Below are 22564 nucleotides of genomic sequence, written 5' to 3'. Positions count from 1 at the left end.
ACCAAGAAAAGTAACAACTTTTGAGTCAAACTACACTATAAATTTGGTAAATAAAAATAGAGTCAAACTTCCATAATACTTGAATTCTTGTTCTTCAAGGAGGGAGAAAGAAGCAAGCAAGGAGAAAGGAGCAAACAGGTAGCCAAATATTCCTGGAAAAAGTAACCGTGCCAACACTCTCAAGAAGCGAGAGAAGGCAAGCATGTAGGTCACTCAAATACCACAGAGGGGAAATCACTGGTAAGCATGCTATCGAATGCCTGCCTACACATTAAAATTGTACTGACTTGAATAGTGCTTTAAATAAGTGATGGCTGGAGTTTGGAGATTTTATTTTTAATTATATAAGTACTTTGGTTGTAACGGAATTTGATCTGTATTTTCTTTATTTCTCTGTCAACCTAAGATTGTGATTTCCTTCCCATGGTTTTCTCAGACTTTGACAAAGCAGTCTCTTTCAGCCCTGAGTAAAAGCACATTACCTTTACAAGTGACACAGAGTTAGAAAAGTCATTATCTCTCTTAAAATAATTATTCAAACTTCATCAAGGAGCTCCAGGGCAACAAGAATCTGCATAAACTTGGCCTCAGCACTCACTGAAACGAAAGTGAAGCAGAGGCCGGCTCCCCTCTGCGCCAGCTGCTCCGTGTCCAGCCGAGGTTTGGCTAACATCACTGACATCAGGGTTGGCAGAGCCGACTGCTCCTCCGATACCTCCTTTGCAGCGCTGCCATCCAAACCATAGAGGGGCTGCTCTACTCGCCGCTGGAAAACATTAAAGAAAACACACAAATTACAGGAGAAAGAACATCTGACACTGCCAAAACATGCAATAGATTAAAACACAGTTATCAAATATAAGAAGGATGCTATTTTTTAAAAACACCTTCTCTGAAAACAAATATGGAGAGCATAACATCATCGTGACTGGATTATAATCCACCTACAAACCTGAGTTAATATCTCCAGAAAATTACATTTTAATGGTTCTATATTTACATAACTCTGAATCTGCAGGTTACTTTGTAGAGGTCAACAAATCATCTTCATAATACCCTCAATCCTACAAAGGAAATGTTATTTCTATCCTGTAGGTAATGGAGATTTAAGACATTTGTCTCCCACTTTATAGGTAGAGCTTATTTCACTCTCAATCTATTCTCACCATACTTAGATGCAAAAATCTAAAATAAATACAAGTAAAACAAATTCCATAGTACACTAAAAGAATCACATGCCACAATTACGTATAGTTTATTCCAGAAATGTAAGGATGGTTCATTATTAGCAAATCTACTAATGTAATTCATTACATTAATGTTAGGGGGAAAAGACAATCAAGATTCTTCCCTTTAGATGCCAAAAAGCATCTGCACGTTGTTGGGCAACTTAAAAAGCAAAAAAAAAAAACCAGAAGTCTCCATCTTTAATACAACAAAGAAGATTTTTTCAGAAATCAACGCAAATACACTTAAAGGTATTATACTAGAAACACTTGCATTAAAGTTAGGAACTAGACGGGTTAACATATTAATATCATAGTTATACAACATTATCATAGAAGTTTTAGCCAATGTGGTAAGGAAAAAAATATGACATATAAACACTGGAAAACACTAAAGTTAAAAAGTGTCATTTTTGGATGATATAACTATTCACAAAGGAAAAACAACACAGAGTTCCAGAGGATGACCAAATATAAAATAAACATACAAAAATCAATAGTTTCTCCATATACCAACAACAATTGACTATAATCAGAACATGTAATGGAAGAAAAGCAGATTCAAGATTTTAAAAAATCTATAAAATACTTAGAAATAAACTTAAGAAATATGCAGATTACATATAAAGAAAAGCTTCATTGACGGATATAAAAGATGACAAATTAAAAGGCGATACCATGCTTTCGGGTTCAAATTTTATAGACGCCAAGTTCCTCTAAAAGTCAATGCTCAGGCTGTTTATTTTTTCGTTTTGCCTATTTCTTTTGTTTTGTTTTGCAAGAGAGTGTCATGGTGGGATAGTGATCATTTAGATTCTCTCTTGCTCTCTTTTGGGGGGTTGTTTTTGTAGATTATCACAAATTCATTCTGAGGTTCACATGAAAAAACAATCAAAAATAGCCACATAATTTTTGGTAAAGAATATCAGGGGAAACTTAGTCAAGTTTCTATTAGCTATTAAAACTTACTACAAAGCAATATTAACTAAATCAGTCTAATACTGGTACAGGAGTAGACAGACTGATCATGGTACAGAATAAGAAATTCAGAAACAGACCCATATAATAGGGATGCATAATTTGTGATTAAAGTGTATTTCAAATTAGCAGGAACTTTTTAAGAAGATGGTAGGATATTTGCATAAGTATTAGAAAAAAAAGGAAAAGTAAATTGCTTCCTTATACGTAAAAATTATGAGAAAATATAAACAAATGTTTTTATGACTTTCTAGTGGTAAAGGGCTTTTTAAACATGACATTAAAAACATAAACCATATAGGAACATTTAAGAACACAAAACCAGTAAATCATAAAGGAAAAACACTGATAAATTTGACTACTTCAAACAGTTTTACTTCTGTGGTGAATGCCAACATAAAGTTAAAAGACAAAATTACAAACAGATAAAAATATTTACAATGTTAATGACGATGTGTTAACAATCTTAATAAATAATGTGCTCCTATCCATCAGGAGGAAAAAACAAATACTCCAATAAATAAATAGAAAAGGACCTGAACAAGCATTAAAAGAGAAATCCAAAAGACCATTAAACATATGAAAAGATCACTAATCTTTTCACTAATATCACTAATGAAGAAATGCAAGTTAAAACAAGGTATTTTTCTCACTGGCAAAGATTACAATGATAAAATTCAGTATCAGAAGGGAATATACAACTGGGACTCTCAAACTGCTGATAACTTGCTAACAACTACGTGATGACATTTTAAAGTGAGCGGATCCTTTCACTTGGGAATTATACTGTGGAAATTTATCCAAAGGGAGAAAAACTGCTAGGTACAGATGTATATACAAGGACATTCATTAGAGCACTATTTATAGAATATAAAATGTTTATAGGATATTAGCTAAATAAATACAACAGAAATGAGACCTATTATACGAACATACATGCATACATAATATGCCCACTAAACTCTTTACAATAATAGTTCTTTTGGAGGGTACTTTCTATTTTACCACTTCTCAATTGTTGGACTTTCATAATTAGCCTGTATACCTTTATCAGGAAAAACTATTTAAAATAAAAGTAAAACAAACTAACCAAAATGATCCTGACACAGGAATTTAGTTTTTTAATCTACGAGTAGAGTCCATCTCCTTAATACCAACACTCCTACCCTACCAAATGCAATAGTTTAAATTCCGGCTCCAGAACATCTGTGATACTGCTCACAATATTCTCACTGCTTGGGAGGATGTGTCTCTGAAGCTGCAATATTAAAATTAATCACTCTGTTATGTATTCAATAAATACTTTCCAAGGGCTGAACAATTTAAAAATATTTCTGAAGATACAGCAGGCTAGAATGTTTGAACCAATCTTCCCTTAGAAGACAACTATAAAGACAGGACAAAATATGGAAAAAAAGATATTAAAAACATCAAAGAATTGATAAAATAGTAGGGATCTGCCAGGGCAAAACCTAAGGGAAATTAAGAACAAGACAGGTAAAGAAATACCAAAGTCACATTTGCCCTAAGGGTACCTGCAGATCTTGAATTTCCACTTCCAAGGCACCATGTTGCCAAGTGAAGAGTCACAGGCCAAAAGCTCACTCAAGACAGGGGGTTCAATAGGAAACCTTTCCCTTTCAAGCTATCAGGGAAGATGTAAACCAGAAGAAAAATTTCCCCCACCCTCAGAGAACTGCAAGGAAGGTGCTTTGGCAACGCAAGGGGCGGGAGTTCTCCTGAAAAATGTCAACACAATCGAAAACAATACTGCCTGAGTGGTTGAAACAAACAAACCAACCAAACAAACAAAACACAAGCCGTGAATTCAGTAGTGTAAAGTAGTGCTATACTGGTAGAATCTCTAGGCACTAGGAGGAAGCAAATAAGAATTCTCCCTGGAGGAACACATCTTCATCCTAGATCTCAAAGAAACTTCACAAGTAATTTTTCAAGAAGAATGAGTGGCACAAAGTAAAAAAAGAAAAGAAAAAGCATAAAAGAAATAAAGCCCTGAGTAACAACTAGGAAAAACAGGAGACAGCAGAAACAAATTCATAAAAACTTCAAACACCAGGATTATCAGACACAGATTATAAAACAATTATGTCTACTAGATTAAAAACAAAAAAAGACAGCTTTGAAAATCTCTGCAAACAAATAAAATAAAAAAAATTAAGAATTCAGTTGGGTTAACAACAAATTAGATACAACAAAACAAAGAATTTGGGAATTGAAAGGCAAGAAACTATCCAGAATGGAGCATATAGAAACAAAAAGAGAATAGAAAAAGAAGTTGAGGTATAGTGATAAAGTGAGCTGGTCTGACATATGGTTAATTGGAATTTCACAAGGAGGAGAACAAAGAGAACAGGGCAGGGATAATATTTGAAGACACAATGGCTAATAATCATCCAGAATTGGTGCAAGACACCAGCCCACAGATACCAGAAGCCCAACAAATCAGAAGCAAGAGAAATAAGGACACATTATAGTAAAATTGCAGAATACCACAGAGAAAGATTTTAAAAGCAGCCACAGGGGAAAAAAAGCAGATACGTTCAAAGAAACAACAAGTAAATGAAAGGCATTTTCTCAATAGTAACAATGGGAACCAGAAGACGGTAATCATATACTCAACTGTGTTAAAAGAAAAAAATGCCAATCTAGAAATATACGCAGCAAAAATATCTTTCAAGAATAAGGGCAAAATAAAGTTATTTAAGCAAACAAAATCATTAACCTCCAGCAGACACATAATAAAAGAATACTGAAGGAGTACTTTAGGCAGAAGGAAAGTGACCATAGGTAGAAGGTGTAACATGCACAAAGGAAAGAAGTACAAAGAAAGAGGTGAGTATACAGATAAATCTAAATGAACACTGACAGTAAAAAATAATAATGAGGTGTTATAAAGCTAAAAACAGGCAAAAGGAAAACATACACTACCACCACCAAGGCAGTAGCAGGTAAATAAAGTTAATGTTCTGAGGTCATCATTTATTTGTGAGGGGGATAAAGACACTATTAACATCAAACCTTGACTATTAAAGATACATGTGGTAATTTCTTTTTTCTTTTTTACTTAGGAAGATTAGCCCTGAGCTAACTACTGCCAATCCTCCTCTTTTTGCTGAGGAAGACTGGCCCTGAGCTAACATCCATGCCCATCTTCCTCTACTTTATACGTGGGATGCCTACCACAGCATGGCGTACCAAGCAGTGCCATGTCCGCACCCAGGATCCGAACCAGGAAACCCCGGGCCACCAAGAAGCGGAACCTGTGAACTTAACCGCTGCACCAGCAGGCAGGCCCTACATGTGGCAACTTCTAAGAGGAACACCAAACAGGACCTAGCTACTGGTGGAGAAGGAAAATATGAAATGATTTTAAAAATCAATCCAAATGGAAGAAAAAGGAACACAGAACAGGCAGGAAAAATAGAAAACACATTAAAAGATGGTATATTTAAACTCAATATAACAATAATTCTATTAAACATAAGTAAGATAAATGCTGAAGTTAAAAATATTTTACATTGAATAAAGAAAAAAATTAAACTATATGATATCTGTCAGATACACTGAAAACATAACAATGAAAGTCGATAGTATAAAAATGGATTTATATCATACAATGGTTTAGATACATTAAATATCACATAAACTGCATTTAGAGCAAAAAGCATCACAAGAGATGAAGAGAGTCATTTAATAATACACAGAGCAAAAATATAAATACATACAGGAAGAAAGACAACTCCCACAATCATGAGAGACATAAATACACCTCTCTTAGTAACTGGTAGAGCAAACAGCCAAAATGCAGAATAACAGAAGATTTATGCACTGTGATTAAATGTTACGATTAACAAAAATGACTATGATAAAACTAAACTATTTTGTTTAGGGGTGCATACATGGATGGTCAAATTATATGGAAAAGCAAATAAATAACCATAAAAATTAGAACAGTGCTTATTTCTAGGGTAGAGGGAGGGGGTTGTGATCAGGGAAGAGTATACAGGCTTCCAGGGAGCTGGAAATATTTTACTTCTTGACCTAAGTAATGATCAGATGACATTAACTTTATAATCATTTCCTTTAAATTTTTTTTGTGAAGGATCAAACAAATATTTTAGGCTCTTCAGGGCACATATCATCTCTGTCATATATTCTTGGTCTCTAAAACTCTTCAAAAATCTAAAAATCAGGAGCCAGCCCAGTGGCATAATGCTTAAGTTCACACACTCCATTTAGGTGGCCCGGGGTTCGATGGTTCAGATCCTGGGCGCAGACCTACACACCTCTCATCAAGCCATGCTGTGGCAGGAGTCCCACATATAAGGCAGAGAAAGATGGTCATGGATGTTAGCTCAGAGCCAATCTTCCTCAGCAAAAGAGGAGGATTGGCAGCAGATGTTAGCTCAGGGCTAATCTTCCTCAAAAAAAAAAAAAATCTAAAAATCATTCTTAGTTTGCCAGCTGTGGGCTACAGTTTACCAACTCCTACAATCAAATTTCATGTTTTATGTACTTTAACAAAAAAATACAGAAGAACCACTTAGGGGGAAAAAGTTAAAGTAATTCTTTACCCATCTATTCTTCCCTTTCAAGAGTCTTGAGCACCCACTGTGTGCCAAGCACTGTATTGGGGTGTTAAGAGACTGAAAACTGAACAAGATATTATTTCTTCCAGGTCAAGTGGGGGAAACAGTTAAAATAATTACACCTTTATGTAATAAGTACTGTGAGAGATGAAAGAGCAGTAAACAAAACAAAGACCCTGCTCCCATGGGATTAACATTCTAGTGGGAGAAGATGGGTGACAGATTAATTGTATAGTTAAAAAAAACTCATGTACGATGTTAAAAGTCAGGGCAGTGGCTCTCCTCGCTAGCAGGGAGAGGGCTAATAACTGGAAGGTAGCATAACGGAGGCTTCTCGGGGGCTGGTAAGATTTGGTTTCTTATGCTGGTAGTATGTGAAAATTTAGTAAGCTATAGACTTACATGTGTACTCTTCTATATGTATAAATACGAACCAACGAAAAGATTTAAATAGATATCAAAATTTAAGTATATATGTCAGGTGGTAATAACTAAAATTTAAAATAAAGCAGGATTAGGGCCACAGTGACAAGGTATGAGAGACTGCTATTTTAAAACTGACCAGGGAACATCTCTCTGACAAGGTCATTTCTGAGCAATAATCTGATGAAGAGATTGCTAATCATGCTCTTCCTGGAAGAGGGAACAGCAAGTACAAAGGCCCTGAGGCAAAAGAGTGCTTTGCAGTGTTCAAGGAACTTCAAGGAGGCCAGTGTGGCTGCAGTGGCATGAGGGAGAGGGAGGACAGTTGGAGATGTCAGAGTCAGGTGAGCAGGGGAGCACCGATCACACGGGAGCTTCTAGGCCACGTAAGCCAGAGTAATCTGGACCAGCAGCTTTGAGCAGAGGCCCGTGAGGATCTGTCCTAACTTTTTAACAGAAATCACGCTGGCTACTATATTGCGAGTGCCTGAGACAGGGGCAGAAATGAGACGACCACTTTGGAGGATAATGCAGAGAACAAGAAGGATAGAAAAATGGTCAGATTCTGATATATTTTAAAGGAAAAACAAGAGTTACTGATGGATTAGATATGGGGCATGAGGCTGTGACCTGAAAAACCAGACAGAGTAAAATGTCCCTGAGCAGGACAGGGGAGCCTGCAGGAAGAGTGGTTTGTTGTTTTGATAGTGCAGGGGGAGCAAGAGTTCCTTTGTGGACGTTCCCAAGCTGTCTATTAGATATATAAGTGGAAATGTCAAGTTGGATACCTAATTATCAGGGAGACCAGTGCCCAAGTGAAGGGCTGGTACGTTCATGCATCCTGATAGGCAGGTATGGACGCTGATGCAAGCAGCTTGGTCGATTTGGTGAGGGGCATGTAAAAGTTTTCTTCTCATTGCTCCTATTTCCTCAGTAAAATAAGAAAAGTAAAGCCATCAGTTGAGATAGTAGAGAGGAAGTACTGTTGGAGGCTTGCAGGAAATAACAAAAACATGACATAATCATACAAATATTCATCTAGGAAAGGTAACTAGGCAAATAAAGTAGGGTTGGCAGGCAGTTAGGGGTGCACACGAGATTAGTGCTCATGAACTTAATGTGAGACTAGCCAGCAGGTGCGTTTTCCTCCTACTATGCTTGAGTGGCTTAGAGGCAGGCAAGGGAAAGGTAGAGAACTAGATTTAACCAAGACTGGGTTTTTTCAGGCAAGTATGATGCAGAGAGACTGGGAAAGGGGAATGGAGGGGTATGCACAAATCAATGATTCTAACAATGAAGCACAGAATCTAAGCTGGGAGAATAAAGGGCTTCTCGGTGCAATGGAAAAGGGAAATTAAGGTTCGGTTCCTACTTCAACATCTAATATATACTTAGATTTGCATAATGATGATGAGGCCCAGCCAGCATTCAAATAGCTGGCAGAAATGTCTATAGATCATTGCAGTCATCTCTTTTGTCTTCACCTAAGACTTGACCTAAACTGGCAAATGACAGATGGGTAGTCACACTATTAAAAACCAAATAAAAAAAATCTATTTCAGGGAGAAAAAAGTAATAGACACCAAAATTTTACAAAACATATATGTCCTAAATAGGTAACTATACAATCTTGTTTAACATTTTTAAAACTTTAACTGGTTTAAAACTTAAGAAAAATAAAGACACGGGCCTCCCAGTGTCCCTGTCTCCCTAACAGTTATCTAACAAATCTCACCCTAACCAAACAGAGCTATACATCAGACACTTCTAACATTTTAAAATAGGGCAAGAATGACAAAATAATAGCAAAAATTTTCAAGTTGAATACATTTCCATAAGTACTTTAATAATTAAAACCACACTAATGAATGCATGTTTTTATGAGACAGTAGATGGAAAGAAGTGCATTTTAAAATACTTTAACAATACGGAAGACTAAATCACTTAGGAAAAGAGCGGTATTAACCAACTCTGCTGAGGCAGAGAAAAACAACTTTCCTAAACAGAGACCTAGGATGAAAACTCCTGATCTTAGGGATACCCTTTGTGCTCCAAGATCCCACCGCAATACCTGAGGCATCAGTAGACATAACAGACTCTTGAGTACAGAAGTCTTCTACGTACTAATAAATTATCAAAAGGCACTCAAGCAAATTAACAGAAAATCCTACATTAGCTAGCTCAGGGATTCTCAACCTTGGCACCAGTGACATTTTGGACCAGATATTCTTTGTTATGGGGGCCTATCCTGTGTGGACTGGAGGATGTTTACCACCATCCCTGGCCTCTGCCCACTAGATGCCAATGGCACCACCCCCCCCCCCCCCACCTCCTAGCTGTGACCAAAAATGACTCCAACACTGTCAAATGTCCCCTGAGGGGCAAAACTACCCCTGGTTGAGAACTACCAACTTAGCTATAATGTTTTTAAGACTTTCACATCTCACTTATAGGCAAGAAACAAACCTATCTCAAATGTGTATAGTATTACCTTTTCTACTATAAACTGAGTAAGCCTTGAAAATAAAACAAATGCCAGGAGTGGACCAAACATCTTTAAGTCTGGCAAGGATAAAAACCTACTGTTTGGATTGAAAATCACTTCCTTGACAGAAGACTGAGCTGTAGGCTTACAGGCAATTTCTTATACTGAGAGAATGGTTAGCTCTTGTAAAATTTAACTTACTGATACAGATTTGAATTTGAATAAGTGATCCATAGGTAATACTATGAACTTGTCTCCTTAATGCCTCATTCCCAATAGGGAATGAATGGAAGAGAAACTCCTTGAGTGTTCCTGGGGCTTCTTGTCTCCTACAATAGGTGTCAAATTTCTCCAGGTGAATGCTTACCGGTAAGGGATTGGATAAGGAATGTTGCGGTGAGGATCGTGCAACTGGTGGAACACTTCTGCCAGGGCTGGTTCCTGGCCCGCTTCCCCCAGCAAACTGGCCAACAGGGAAAAATGGATATGAATAATTCAAAACAGTACTATGCTTCAGATAAGGAGAGTAAAAGATTAACACACAAACAGGTCTTAATTATCTATGGCCCCTTTAAGTCAATACATCTTATTCTATAGAGAAAATGCCACGTAAGTCAAATTTTTCTATCTTTTCACTGAGATTTTTAAGAAGGAGCTCCAGCAGAAATGTATCAGATATAAAGAAAACATGGCTAGAAAGCTGCAGGTATACACGGTTTTGAAAACATAAGAGAAGAATGTTTTCCCTTCTTGTCTCAAAATACACGAAGCAGGAATACAGCGGTACAGTGGATGTTAGCGTCTTCTTTAGCAACCACTAACGATGGGTCAGTGAGCTCACTACAGGTTCCACTGGACTAAAGGGAAGAGGACAAAAGAAGAGTCCAAGTCACTCAACTCCAATCTTTGTCAGACACGAAACCTAGTCTGGCCAAGAGAAAAATCACCTCATTTGTGAATTTTTATATCATCACAGACAAGACACATCATAAACAAATTTAAATTTTGGAAGTCAGCAGCAGTTTCCTCTGATAGACAGAGATGGGGCAGCATTAGATTGATGAAGATGGGGAGGAAGAGGAGGAAAGCACAGTAAAGGCAAAATACTGCTCTCTAAAGCCTTAAGTGAACCAAAGAATTTAGGTTTTAAATGATCACTACAGATTTTTTTTTTCCAAAAAATTTAACTTACCTCAAAGTAATCACTAATTTTATGTCCCCTAGGAGTGCCTTTCCCTGAAAACGAAACCAAAGTAAGTATAATTTTTCCAATAACACATGTAAACCATCATTCACTACAATGCATTATGTATTCAATAAGTGCATACACTGTTATCAATTCAAGTGTCAGCTTCACTTTTAACAAACTAGCCAAAATACCTATATCCTAAAAACAGAGACAGTTTCCTCCATATAATAAAAGACTGAATAAGCAGTAAAAGGAAGACTTTTGCACAGCTTGCTTTCCTTTAAGATTCACTAATCTTTCTTTCATAAATACACTAACAAAACTTATGCCCCAACTGTGAATCAAGATAAAACTAATCGATAATCCACGCTCCCAACTAAAAGAACAAAGAATTCAAAGCAAACTCATCAGAACTAAAGGGTTTATTCTATTCCACAAAAAGAATTTATGTGACCTTGTCACTTTCGGAGAATTTCCCCCCTAAAAGAAAAAAGTGATTCATAAATTTAAAAAATAATAAAAACACACAAAAAACCCCTGGGACCTCCATTTCTTAGAATGAGGGAGAAGACAAACCAAACCATGTATTCTTTCTTTAATTACATAAAGATGTTTAACATTATAACCATTATATTTACAGATTTATTCCACTGTGCACCAATGTTCAACTAAATAAGTGACACGGAAGAATAGGTGGAAAGGACAGCCATGTAAAATGAAATTATTTCTGGTCACATACTATTAACAAATCACTGATCTAATGCAAGACATAGTTAAAACTCCAATGTTACCTCTTATCTGTACAATACATGCTTAGTCTGAGAAAAACCTGTGGCAAGATTGTTAATTTACAACAGGGAAAACAAGAGTCCCCAAAGAAATGACACTGTTTTGTCAAGCATGTATCAAATCGCAAGTCTGTAATAAACAGCCTGATATTCCCTTAAGGTACACAAATCTCCTTTGTTAGGAACCCCTGTACACAAACTAATTACTCAGTGTGAGTTTGAAAATTCTAAGAACATAAGAATTTAGTATTTTTATTGGTGTGAAATTATTACTACCTTGGCTAGTTTCATATGGTTCAGCTTTTCTTTTCCGGTTTCGCTGGTCATTCTGCTTTTTCTCAGGAGTCTGTTAAATACCATATACATCAGAATTAGCATTTTGCTAAATTTTTCACATTACAAAAATTAGAGAGAACAAAATATCAAATTTATAAGGAGATTTAACTGGCACAGACAAGTCCTAAATCCACGTTCTGCTCTTAAAGTAGCGTCATGGAAAAGTGTAGAGTCTGGAACCAAATCATCTATGTAATTTTTGGCAAACTTAAATTATCAGAGCTTCAATTTACTCATCTGTAAATCACGGTTGCTGGAAAGCTTAAATAAGATAATTCATAAACCACAAATGTAGTACAAATATCTAGCATACAGAAGGCTCTCGGACAGCAGCTGTTACAATATTTATACTTTAAAAGAGCTTAAATTTCTGTTTCAAAAAGGAAAGATATACATAATCAATCAACTGGCTCTAATTTATTGAAAGCTTTATCTAAGTGCAAAGTAGGTAGCTGCAGATTTGGACCCATATCCATGCAACTAGGTTATCTGCCTAAAAAACACAATTTTCAGCCAGACTACAGTGATCCACGCTATTGAAGTGCAGTCCTGCATTGCTTAACGACGGGAACACGTTCTGAGAAATGCGTCATTAGGTGATTTGGTTGTTTTGTGCACTTACACAAACCTTGGTGGTACAGCCTACTACACACCTAGGCTTTATGGTACTAATCTTATGGGACCACTGTCATATATGCGGTCTGTCGTTAACCGAAGCGTCGTTATGTGGCACATGACTGTACTACCAAATGTGAAAATTCAAGGATACTTAAGCTAATTCAGTTACAACTGCAAGTTTTTGCCCTTCATTGATGGCAACTAAGCAAAAAAATTTTTAAAAAGAAAAGAAAGACAACACCTATACATGGTTATAATAATAAAAACCCATCAGGGCCACCTCACAGCTGTATAGACACGAAGAGCACACAACTCAAAGGGGAGCCGTTCACACAGACCCTAGCAGTGCCCCTAGAGTTATGCAGTGTTATTTAACCCAGACTGCAAGTGTGGGACTATGAAAAGCCTTGTAATGGGTGTGGCTTCTTACCTCTACTTCTTTATCACTCAAGGACCCCACGCTGCACAAGCTCTGGTTGGAAGACTCACTATTGAGTGGCCCCTGGAAAGAAAAAAAAAAAGCTAATTTAAGATGACAGCAAAACTGAGGAAGAAGCCTGACTTTGATGTCTAAATCAGCTCAAAGAGGCCAAGAGTTAACTGCAACACCTCCAAGCCAACTTGAAAAGAACTCAATCAACTATAGTACAGTGCCCTCATGTTAAAATTCTCTTGCTACTATTATTTTCATTTCCTTTACAAACTCTGTACTCATGTACAGATTTTCCCTTCTAGAGCACTTTCAAATGTAGTGACTTCACTCTTTAAGGAAAATAAGAGGGGAAATCAATTCTCTTGGCCTCTTGTATCTGAAAGCTGAGATGCTAAGGAGTGCATTAAGGGTTCCCTATGAAGGGGGGTCAGGGACCACAATGAAAGAAACACTTTTTCTGAGTCATGCTTTAAGGAGGCATGACTGCTAGCTCAAAAAACAAAGTTATGAGAGACTGACTCTGCTGGCTGGCTCCTCAGTGAAATTGGTGAAAATTATTTCATAAACAACCATTTAAAGCCTCTAGAAATGGTCCCTAAGGGCAAACGGCAAATGAAGAAATAATTATTCAATAAAATCTATGAAAATTCAGTTGAAAAGTAAGTTTGTGGTATTTGAACCAAGACCACTCTCTCTCTCCCCCTCCCACCTCAACAAGGCTCTAGACTGCTGTAGCCAAGAACACAGGGCTCCCCCTTCCCTCAGCTCTCAGTCCAATACTCTCCTCGCTGTTGGGTAGATTCAATGGAATCTCTATCAGAATCTCAGCTGGCTTCTTTGTAGAAACTGACAAGCTGATCTAAAATTCTTAAGGAATTACACGGGACCAGCATAGGCAAAACCTTGTAAAAGAACAAAGTAGGAAGACCCATTCCCTGACTTCAAAACTTACCATAAAACCATAGTAATCAAGACAGTACAGCACTTGCATAAAGACAGATCATTGGAATGAAATTGAGAGTCCAAAGATAAATCCATAATGTACAGTCAAATGATTACTGACTAAGGTGCCAAGACCATTCAACAGGGGAAAGAACAGTCTTGTAACAAACGGTGCTGGGACAACTGGATAACCACAGGTAAAAAAGTTAGACCTTTACCTCACACTATAAACAAAAATTTACTCAAAATAGCTCAAGGACTGAAATGTAATAGCTAAAACTATAAAATTCTTAAAAGAAAACAGGTAAATCTTCATAACCTCGGATTAGGCAAAGAATTCTTAGATATGACACCAAAAGCGCCAATTACAAAAGAAAAGAGATAAATTGGACTTTTTCAAAATCAAAAACCTATGGTTGAAAGGACACTACCAACAAAGTAAAAAGACAACCCACGAAATGGGAGAAGGTATTTGCAAATCACATATCTAATAAGGGATTTGTATGCGGTATAAAGAATTCCTACAATAATAAAAAAACAGATAACCCAATGTAAAAATGAGCAAAAGATCTGAATAGATATTTATCCTAAGATGATATACAAATGGCCAATAAACACATGAAAAGCAGCTCAACATCATTAGCCAACAGGGAAGTACAAATCAAAACTACAATGTAATATCACTTCACACCTACTAAGATGGCTAGAAGCAAAAAGACCACAAGAGGTGCCAGCCCGGCCCGTGCCAGCAGCTAAGTTCGCGCGCTCTGCTTCGGCAGCCCAGGGTTTTGCCGGTTCGGATCCTGGGCCGAGACATAGCACAGCTCGTCAGGCCACACTGAGGTGGCGTCCCACATGCCACAACTAGAAGGACCCACAACTAAAATATACAACTATGTACCAGGGAGCTTTGGGAGAAGAAGGAAAAATAAAATCTTTAAAAAAAAAAAAAAAAAGACCACAAGAAGTGCTGGCAACAATGTGGAGAAACGGGAAGCCTCATACACTGCTGGTGGAAAAGTAAAATGGTGCAGCTGCTTTCAAAAACAGGCAGTTCCACAAACAATTAAACAGAGTTAGTATATGACCCAGAATGCTACTCCTAGGTATACACTGAAGAGAAATGAAAACATATACAGAGAAAAACTTGGACACAAATGTTTATAGCAGCATTATTCACAAAAGTCAAAAGGTAGAAACAACCCAAACGTTTGTCAACTGATAAACAGATAAACAAAATGTGATATATCCACACGGTGGAATATTATTTGGCCATAAAAGGGATTCAAGTATTGATGCATGCTACAACATAGACGAATCTTGAAAACATTTTGCTAAATAAAAGAATCCAATCACAACAGACCACATATTAAACGATTCCATTCATATGAAAATCCCAAACAGGGAAATCTAAGACAGACAAAGTAAGTTAGTAGTTGCTTAGGGTGGGAATGGGGAGAGATGGGGGTGACAGCTAAAGAATATGAGGTTTCTTTTTAAGGTGATAAAAATGTTCTAAAACCGACTGTGTTGGTGGTTGTACACATCTGTGAATACACTAAAAACCAATGAACTGTAATTTCAAATGAATGAATTATATGGTATACGAATTATATTTTAATAAAGCTGTTAAAAAAACCAAGGCTTAGCGTCTGAAATAATTACATTCCCGTTAGAGTGTATTAAGTATGCCTTTCACTGTATCCTTAAAGCACTACTTTTAAACTGCAATTAACACAATAAACCACACTGCTTCATAGTGAGACATTTGTGAAGCTGCAAAGAAAAATAAGAAAACCAAACTAAGGAGAAGAAATAAAATCAAATCATGTATTCCAAGTGACATAAATCAATGAAGGATTTATTTCTATGATACAGAGTTCCACGATGTTTTAAATGAAAGAGGTTTATTTGCATAAGAATTCTACAATAATTTAAAGTGAGTATTTCTATCCCAAATTTAAAAAATATTCTGTTCATGAATTATCTCTATTGTAACCATTATGAAGCATTTTTTCCCTTGGATAGTAATAAAACCACACATACTATATTTTAATTATCCACTTTACTCACCAAAAATCCCTCACTTTCAAAAGGAAATGGCAAATGTGATGAATAAAGACAAGAGAAAACTGAAGAACCTATTTTTTATTGGCAATTACTAATAATGAAATAAACTGTAAAGTGGACATAACAGTGGGGTTCAATTGTAGCATGTGAGATACCAATGCAAGAGGCACAAGGATACTTGTGGTTCCTTGGGTATGTGTGTCTAAGCAAAGGAAAAAAGAACTTTCTCTGTCCTTTTCTGAAGCACAGTATTCCAAATTATTATAAAATCATTAGATTACATTTAATTAAACAGGGATAAATGACATGCAGTGTCTGTTCTAAAATAGCTTACTGTCTAGTAAGAGAGCTAACCAAAGGCTTTTAGGCAAACTTTCAAAAATGTCACTATCATTAAAAACAAACAAACAAAAAAGGCAGAAGAAACTGAACTAAATTAAAGGAGGATTAGAAAGGCCTGACTAAATTCAACGTATGGTCCTTGATTTGACCTGGATATCAAAACAGAACAAAACCAAAGGACATTACTGGGACAAAGGCAGAAATTGAACATAGACTATATACTAGAAAAATCCTTCTACAAACTGGTCTGTTGTCATCAGTTCCTCAGCTGTAAGCTTTCCCATTTGTTGCATCTTTTGACTACAGTGCTTTGTAAGTCTTCATGAGCTCATCTTCAGCTTTGGGAGAGTCCTCCACTTCTCAGGGGTTAAGGAGCAGTCCCAAAGGCAGTCTAGTGGTTGCTTCTGCCAGCGCCATATAACATTCTTCCGTTTCAAACACAGTTATAATTAGTTTTCCTGCCCAGATTTCCACACAAGGTTGGAGTTTCCATTTCTTGCAGGTGGCTTTTAACAGCCATAATCCAAAGTTAAGTGGCTCACTTCTGTTCCATCTCCTGGACTGGGGGGCAGTCTTACTAGTCCTAGTTCATAGATAAGCTTGCCCCTTCTCCCAATTCCTAGCTTTACACAGTTCCAGTTCAGTCCTTTGGCCTCAATTACTATCCCCAGGGGTAAATTAAATCCCAAGGCACAAAAGTTTATGGGTCATTAGGGTTTAACTCCCAGTCAACATTGTGACATCTTCACATATTTGAAGCTATAATAACTTGGATTCTATTTTTCCAATACTGCTGACATTCAGGAATTATATAATTTTCATGTATTTCATTTAGCCAGTCACTTTACTGAATTGTTATTCTTTCTAATCATCTCTCAGTTTGTTCTGTTTAATTTAGTTGTTTAGACATAAAATCACAGCATTTATAAATAATAAGTTTATAGCTTCCTTTCTACAATTTATATCTCATTTCACATTTTACTGCATTGAATAAAACAACATAAATAATCATCATAAACATTGTTTTGGGGGCCGGCCCGGTGGCCCAGCAGTTAAGTGTGCATGTTCCGCTTAAGCGGTCCAGGGTTCACTGGTTTGGATCCCAGGTGTGGACATGGCACCACTTGTCAAGCCATGCTGTGGTGGGCATCCCACATATAAAGTAGAGGAAGATGGGCACGGATGTGAGCTCAGGACCAGTCTTCCTCAGCAAAAAGAGGAGGACTGGCAGCTGATGTTAGCTCAGGGCTAACTTCCTCAAAAAAAGAAACAAACATTGTTTTGTTCTTTTTTTCCCCCAAGGTAATTCCTCTAGTGCTTTACCATTAAAAACTGTATTAAGACCTCAAATAACCAAAATAATCTTATAAAAGAACAACAAAGTTAGAGGTCTCCCATTTCCTGATTTGAAAACTCATGATAAAGCTACCGTAATCAAAACAGTATGGCAGTGGCATAAAGATAGACATATAGACAAATGGAATGGAATCGAGAGCCCAGAAATAAACTCTCACATAAATGGTCAAATGATTTTTTCTTTTTCCATCTTTTTCTTTACTGATTTTTTTTTCAGTTTTATTCAGTTATAATTGACATTGTATAAGTTTAAGGTGTACCACATAACAACTTGACATAAAACGATTTTCAAAGAGAGCACCTAGACCATTCAATGAGGAAAGGACAGTCTTCTCAACAAATGGCGCTAGGAAATCTGGATATCCACATGCAAAATAATGAAGTTGGACTTTTATCTTAAACAATATACAAAAATTAACTCAAAATGGATGACACCAAAAGCACAGGCAGTGAAACAGAAAAACAGATAAATTGGACTACACCAAAATTAAAAACCTCTGTGCATCAAAGGACATGATCAACAGAGTGAAAACCCACAGAATGAGAGAACCCACAGGCTGGAAGAAAATATTTGCAAATCATATCTTATGCTAAGGGACTGCTATCCAGAATATATAAAGAATTCTACAAATCAACAAAACCAAACAAACAATCTGATCAAAAAACAGGCAAAGAACTTGAATAGACATTTCGCCAAAGAAGATACACAAATGCTCAACAAGCACATGAAAAAATACAACATCACTAATCATTAGGAAAATGCAAATCGAAATCACAATGAAATTTCATACCACCTCACACCCATTAGGATGGCTATTATCAAAAAAACAGGAAATAAATGCTGGCAAGGATGTGAAGAAGTTGGATCCACTGTGCACTGTTGGTTGGAATATAAAATGGTGAAGCCACTATGGAAAACAGTATGGTGGTTCCTTGAAAAATTAAAAATGGAATAACCATCTGATACAGCAATTCCACTTCTGGGTATATATCCAAAAGAACTGAAAGCAGAGTTTTGAAGAGATATTTGCACACTCATGTTCATAGCAGGTTATTCATAACAGTCAAGGTTGAAGCAACCCAAGTGTACAGCAATGTACGAATGGGTAAACAAAATATGGTACATTCATACAATGGCATATTACTCAGCCTTAAAAATGAAGGCAATTCTGACATACACTACAAAATGGATGAACTTTGAGGACATTATGCTAGGTGAAATAAGTCAGTGACAAAAGGGCAAATATTGTATGATTGCCTTTATATGAGGTACCTAGAATAGTCAAATTCATAGAGACAGAAAGTAGAATGGTAGTTGCCAGGGACTGGAGTGAGGGAGGAATGAGGGGTTGTTGTTTACTGAGTACAGAAGTTCAGTTTTGGAAGATGAAAAGAGTTCTGGAGATTGGCTGCACAACAATGTGAATGTACTTAACACTACTGAACTGGACACTTTAAAAACGGTTAAGATGGTAACTTTTATGTTATATGTATTTTACCACAATTAAAACCTTTTTTTTTTTTCCAAAAAATTGGCACCTGAGCTAACATCTGTTGCCAATCTTGCTTTTTTCTTCTTCTCCCCAAAGCCCCCCCATAGTTGTACATATAGTTGTACATTCTAGTTGTAGGTCCTTCTTGCTCTGCTATGTGGGACGCTCCCTCAGCATGGCTTGATGAGCAGTGCTAGGTCTGCGCCCAGGATCCGAACTGGCAAAACCCTGGGCCACCGAAGCCGAGTGCATGAACTTAACCACTCAGCCCTAGGGCCGGCCCCTACTAAAACATTTTTTTAAAAATGTACTAATTGTTGTTTTTTAAATTAGAAAGTTGAGAGGGCTACTGAGTGTATCCAAATGCTTTTTTAAAAGTTATTACTTATTTATTTGCTATTGTAATAACGACAATAGCCAACACCTATGTAGCACTTCCATGGGCTAGGCATTCTGTATTAGCACATTTAATTCTCACTGATAAAAACAGGCCCACACAAATATGCCCAACTGATTTTTCACAAAGGTACAAAAGCAATTCAACAGCCTTTTCAACAAACAGTGCTAGAGCAATCAGACATCCATAGGCAAAACTATGACCTCGACTTAAACCTCATACCTTATTTAAAAAATTAACTCAAACCAAATCAAGAACTTAAATGTAAAATATAAAACCATAAAACTTTTAGGAACCAAAAGAGGAGAAAATCTTCACAACACAGGACTAGGTAAAGAGGTCTTTGACTTGACATCAAAAGCTTGATCAACAAAAGGAAAAATTAATAAATGGAACCTGATCAAAATTAAAAACTTCTACTCAGGGGCTGGCCCCATGGTGTGGTGGTTAGGTTCAGCGCACTCTGCTTCTGCAGCTGGGTTCGTGGGTTCAGATCCCAGGTGTGGCCCTACACTACTCATCAGTCATGCTGTGGCAGTGACCCACATATAAAGTGGAGGAAGACTAGCACGGATGTTAGCTCAGGGCTAACCTTCCTCAAGCAAAAAAAGAGGAAGATTGGCAACAGATGTTGGCTCAGGGTGAATCTTCTTCAGTAAAAAAAAACAAAAGAAAGAAAGAAAAATTACACTTAGCAAAAGACCCTGTAAATAGGAATGAAGAAACAAATTACAGACTGGAAGAAAATATTTGCAAATGGCATATCTGACAAAGGACTTGAAATTCGACTATATAAAGAACTCAAAACTCAACTGTGTTGTTTTTTTTTTTAACCCAATTAGAAAACTGGCAAAGACATGAACAGACATTTCACTGAAGAGGCTATAAAGATGGCTAATAAGCATAAGATGTTTAACATCATTAGCCATTAGGGAAATATAAATTCAAACTACAATAAGATTTCATTACACATCTATCAGAATGCTGAAACAGAAAATAGTGACAACACTAAATGCCAACAAGCATGAAGAAAAACTGAGCCACTCGTACATTGCTGGTGAGAATGTAAAAAGGTACAGCCAATTTGGAAAATCGTTTGGCAGTTTCTTTTAAAACTAAAAATGCACTTAACACTTATCATATGACCCAGCAATTGTACTACTGGACATATGTTCCAGAGAAACAATGTTCATGCAAAAACCTATACACGAATCTTCATGGTGGCTTTATTCCGAACAGCCAAACACTGGAGACAATGAAGATGTCCTTCAGTGGGTGAAGAGTTAAACTGTGGTATATCCACACCATGGAATACTACTTAGCAATAAAAAGGAACCAACTATTTATATATGCAACAACTTGGACAGACTTCAAGGAAATTACACCAAGTGAAAAAAGCTAATCTCAAAAGGTTGTATATTGTATGATACTATTATATACATATATATATATATATATATTTCTTGAAATAATAAATTTAAAGAGATGGAAGACATATTAGTGGTTGTCAGGAGTTAAGGTTCCAAGGGAGAGGGGGTGGGGGTGGCTACAAAGGAGTAGCAGGAGAGAACTTTGTGGTAATGGAGCACTTCTGCATCTTGATTGTGGTGGTGGTTACAAGCAGCTATACAGGTGGCAAAATTGCATAAATGTACATACACATACGTGTGTACACACACACACACACAAATGATGCATGTATAACGTGAAATCTGAATGAGTTCTGTGCATTTTACCAATGCTAAATTCCTCATTTTAATATTGTACTAGAATTACAGAACAAGTTCACCTTGGGGGAGGAGGGGTGCTTAGAACCTCCCTGTACCTTTCTTGCAACTTCCTTTAAATCTATAATTATTGTGAAATTAAAAGTTTTTTAAGTTTTTATTTATGTAGTATTTACTTGCTAGAGTTAAGTAATGATAATGACAAACAATACTTAGGTAGCTCTTGCTACATGGGCCAGCTATTCTATATTAGCACATTTAATCCTCTAACAACCTGTTATGGGCTCAACTGTCTCCTCCTCAAATTTATATGTTGAAGCCCTAAGCCCCAGTACGTCAGAATGCATTTTGAGATAGGGCCTTTAAAGAGGTAATTAAGTTAAAATGGAGTCATTAGGGTAGGCCCTAATCCAGTATGACTGATGTTCTTATAAAAAGAGGAAATAAGGACACAGAGACACCAGGCATGCACATGCACAGAGGAAAGACCATATGAGGACATGGCGAGAAGGCAGCCATCCTCGAGCCAAGGAGAGAGGCCTCAAAAAACCCAACCCTGCTGACAGCTTATCTTGTACTTCTAGCATCCAGAACTGTGAGAAAATAAATTTCTGTTGTCTAAGCCACCAGTCTGCGTTATGGGAGTCCTAGCAAACTAATGTGCAACTTTATAAGACAGCTGCTACCATTACTCTCATTTATAGATGAGGAAACTATTAAGCGAAGTTCCATAAACTCCCCAAGGTCACACAGCTGGTAAGAAGCAGAGCCAGGATCCGGACCTAAGGGATCTGGCTTCAAAATATGTGCAACTAGCCAGTTAGCTGGTCTAACTCTAGACAGAGTAATGAGTTTTTAAAATATTGAACTTGTCTGGCATTCTTAGGATAAACCACTTGAAACTAAAGGAATTATCTCCCATGGCCATTTGCTGGTATTTTTATTTGAATTTAAATATCTATAAATCCATAAATGAGATTAAGCTATACTTTTACTTTCTCCTATTAGTCAGGTTTTGCTATCAGAATTTATTATTTCTGGGGCCAGCTCCGTGGCCAAATGGTTAAGTTCACACACTGCTTCATCGACCCAGGGTTTCGCTGGTTCGGATCCTGGGCACGGACATGGCACCGCTCATTAGGCCACACTGA

At 36.9% G+C, this 22564-nt stretch overlaps 1 protein-coding gene across 6 annotated transcripts in view; it reads right to left on the bottom strand.

The window, feature by feature from the left end:
• TLK2 (tousled like kinase 2) overlaps positions 1–22564 on the bottom strand; it is a 109988-nt gene that overhangs the window by 58295 nt on the left and 29129 nt on the right. For 5 of the 6 annotated variants that reach the window (XM_046676329.1, XM_046676330.1, XM_046676325.1 and 2 more), the window contains exons 3-7: positions 13084–13155; positions 11976–12045; positions 10915–10958; positions 10090–10185; positions 599–766 (exon numbers count right to left, since the gene is read on the bottom strand). In XM_046676329.1, coding sequence (XP_046532285.1) covers positions 599–766; positions 10090–10185; positions 10915–10958; positions 11976–12045; positions 13084–13155 — 450 coding nt within the window. The remainder of the gene's footprint in view (positions 1–598; positions 767–10089; positions 10186–10914; positions 10959–11975; positions 12046–13083; positions 13156–22564) is intronic. The other variant, XM_046676327.1, reaches the window with a different exon arrangement.

This window comes from Equus quagga, chromosome 11 (genome assembly GCF_021613505.1).
Source record: "Equus quagga isolate Etosha38 chromosome 11, UCLA_HA_Equagga_1.0, whole genome shotgun sequence".
Taxonomy (NCBI): domain Eukaryota; kingdom Metazoa; phylum Chordata; class Mammalia; order Perissodactyla; family Equidae; genus Equus; species Equus quagga.
The sequence above is the reverse complement of the archived record's forward strand: the minus strand, read 5'-3'. Positions and strand labels throughout refer to the sequence as shown.